Source organism: Salpingoeca rosetta (assembly GCF_000188695.1).
Source record: "Salpingoeca rosetta unplaced genomic scaffold supercont1.11, whole genome shotgun sequence".
Classification (NCBI taxonomy): domain Eukaryota; class Choanoflagellata; order Craspedida; family Salpingoecidae; genus Salpingoeca; species Salpingoeca rosetta.
The window spans coordinates 714,905-717,404 of NW_004754923.1; the positions used below are offsets into that span (position 1 = coordinate 714,905).

A 2,500-nucleotide genomic window follows, 5' to 3' on the forward strand; every position below is an offset into this window, starting at 1 on the left:
CGCGTGTGTGTGTGTGTGTGTGTGTGTGTATGTGTGTGTGTGTGTGTGTGTGTGCGTGCTTCTTTGAATGCAAAGAAGGAGAAGAAGCTACCTCACTCACTCACCTGGCCGCTCGACTCTCCACCCCAACTACCAACGCACACACACACACACACACACCAGCGCCTGATTGCGCATGCGAATGAGGCGCTTGAGCCGCTGCGTGCACGCATGGACGTTGCCCGCCGGGAGATGCTCAAGGTGTACGATGGCAAGATTGACCGCAGCCGACAAGTGCGCCAGGTCTACCCGATGCGAGCATACCACCACCTCAACTAGCTTTGTCTTTCCCCTCTCTCGGTTGTGCTCCACGGACCAGTGTATGTGTGTGCGTGTGTTTGTGTCGATGTGTGTGTGTGTCTGTGTCTGTGTGTCTGTGTGTCTGTGTGTCTGTGTCTGTGTGTCTGTGTGTCTGGGTCTGTCTGTGTCTATCTGGGTCTGTCTGTGTCTGTCTGTGTCTGTGTGTGTAACGGTTTGTCAGAGGCTTGGCCGCGTATTCCAAGTGCTGGGCATCAAAGTGTTTTAAGTGACGAGTAACCTTGCATGGATTGTATCCCTCTTTTTGCCAGTGCCCTCATGAAGGCATTGCCAACATGATGTGGTCACTTTGCATTCGTCTTCGTGTTTTCGTCATATTTGCCCTGTGTATGTGTGTTTGCCGCTACTGCAGCTTGTTTATTGGCTGGTTCACGCAGGGGCGATAGTAACAGCTGTAGCGCTAACTTACTTGCTCTCCTTCCATCAATCATACCAATGCTCTTCACATTATCGTCACCGTGATCTCACACGCGCCAATCGTCGCTCTCTTCAAGTAAAAACCGATGCACGTTTACATGCACGCTGCCACTGAGCTTTGCATATCACATCACATTACTGCTCCCGTTGGCCGTCAAGTGAGACTGCAATCTGCTGATGCGGCGACACCTTCATAAATGTCTATGTGTGTGTGTGTGTGTGTGTGTGTGTGTGTGTGTGTGTGTGTGTGTGTGTGTGTGTGTGTGTGTGTGTGTGTGTGTGTGCAGTTGGAGTGAGGGTGGTCGAGGTGCCTGTAAATGGGAGCGATGGACTGAGACGACTCGAGTTCGGCAATGTGCAACCATGTACCTCTGGCTCTGCGTGGTGTGTTGCGTATCCAAAGACAAGCCCGGCATGCTGTTGCGACACATCGATGGTCGCGCGTGTCAATTGCACCTCACCAGCATCCCTGAGAGAGAAGAGAGAGTGTGTGTGCGTGTGTGTATGCGTGCGTGTATGTGTATGTGTATGTGTGTGTGTGTGTGTGTGTGTGTGTGTGTGTGTGTGTGTGTGGTGAGACGATCAAACAAAGCAGCAACAAAACACAATACATGCTGAGCAACACTGTGCCGTGCGTGTGAGCAGAGCGTGATGCTTCGTGTGCCTGCCCACCTGTGTTTGGTTCCGGTCAGTGTAAGGGAGAGGGCTGCGAATGCTGTGGAAGGGAACCTTTGACGAAACTTCGCCACGGCGTCGCGTGTGCACCCCCTCGCCAGCATCGTGGACAGCACGTCCTCCCCCGTGCCTGATGACCGAGAGAGAGAGCGAGAGAGAGAGAGAGAGCGAGAGAGAGAGAGAGACAGAGAGAGAGAAAGCGTGTGTGCGTGTGTGCGCGTGCGTGTGTGTGAGTTAATGTGCGAGTGTGTTGCGTGTTTGTCTGTCCACCTGTGTGCCTTGTTGTGTATCCAGTGGAGCCTTTGACACCATCCATGTGTTGCGTCGTGTCCAACCTGTTGTGATGGTTGCTGATTGCGTAATGGTCCCGTCCTCGTGGTTCTGTGGATCAACCCAAACGCTGAACGGAACCAGTACACACGACGTCAACAGTCAACATACAGCGGACATTATCGCCGACACCCTCCCCCGCACACGCACACACACACACACGCGCACGCATGCACACACACGCACGCATGCACATGCTCTGACCCTGCTCCTGGCACGCCTGCCAGACCAACACGCCCGTCGTCCTTGAGGATGTGGCCGCCGCTCGACACAACTGCACACACACACGCATGGTAACAGAGATGATGAAGAAGATGATGACGATGTGAATGTGTGTGAACAAAGGCAATTTCGTTGCATGGTTCATGTGTGTGTGTGTACGCGCTTTTGTGAATGCGCTCACTTGCAATAATGGCACCGCTTGTGTGCACGGCGACGAGTCCAACGGTGTCGCGCACCGAATCCTGATCATCACCATCACACGTGCTGGTGCTGGTAGTGGTGGCGTCTGTCTTTGCGCGCTTTGTCAAGTTCTCTGCTTGCTGTAACACGGCCTTCCACTTGCGGCACGCAGCGAGCCGTCGCCCTGCAGTCAGAGTTAATGTGTACGTGTACGTGCGTGCGTGCGTGAGTGAGCGTGTGTGTGTGTGTGCATGTGTATGTGTGTGTGTGTGTGTGCGTGTGTATGTGTGAGTGTATGTGCGTGTGCGTGTGTATGTGT

General features: G+C 53.6%; 2 protein-coding genes across 2 annotated transcripts in view; one reads left to right on the plus strand and one right to left on the minus strand.

Moving 5' to 3' along the window:
- PTSG_04858 (uncharacterized protein) overlaps positions 1-416 on the plus strand; it is a 6,634-nt gene extending 6,218 nt beyond the window's left edge. Inside the window, exon 14 of the mRNA XM_004994119.1 lies at positions 163-416. Coding sequence (XP_004994176.1) covers positions 163-318 — 156 coding nt within the window. The 3' untranslated portion in view covers positions 319-416. The remainder of the gene's footprint in view (positions 1-162) is intronic.
- A 493-nt stretch (positions 417-909) lies between these two features.
- Positions 910-2,500, minus strand: part of PTSG_12219 (uncharacterized protein) — a gene marked incomplete at both ends in the record, with an annotated part of 2,681 nt that continues 1,090 nt past the window's right edge. Inside the window, 6 exons of the mRNA XM_004994120.1 lie at positions 910-975; positions 1,144-1,243; positions 1,447-1,579; positions 1,785-1,849; positions 1,984-2,053; positions 2,183-2,365. Coding sequence (XP_004994177.1) covers positions 910-975; positions 1,144-1,243; positions 1,447-1,579; positions 1,785-1,849; positions 1,984-2,053; positions 2,183-2,365 — 617 coding nt within the window. The remainder of the gene's footprint in view (positions 976-1,143; positions 1,244-1,446; positions 1,580-1,784; positions 1,850-1,983; positions 2,054-2,182; positions 2,366-2,500) is intronic.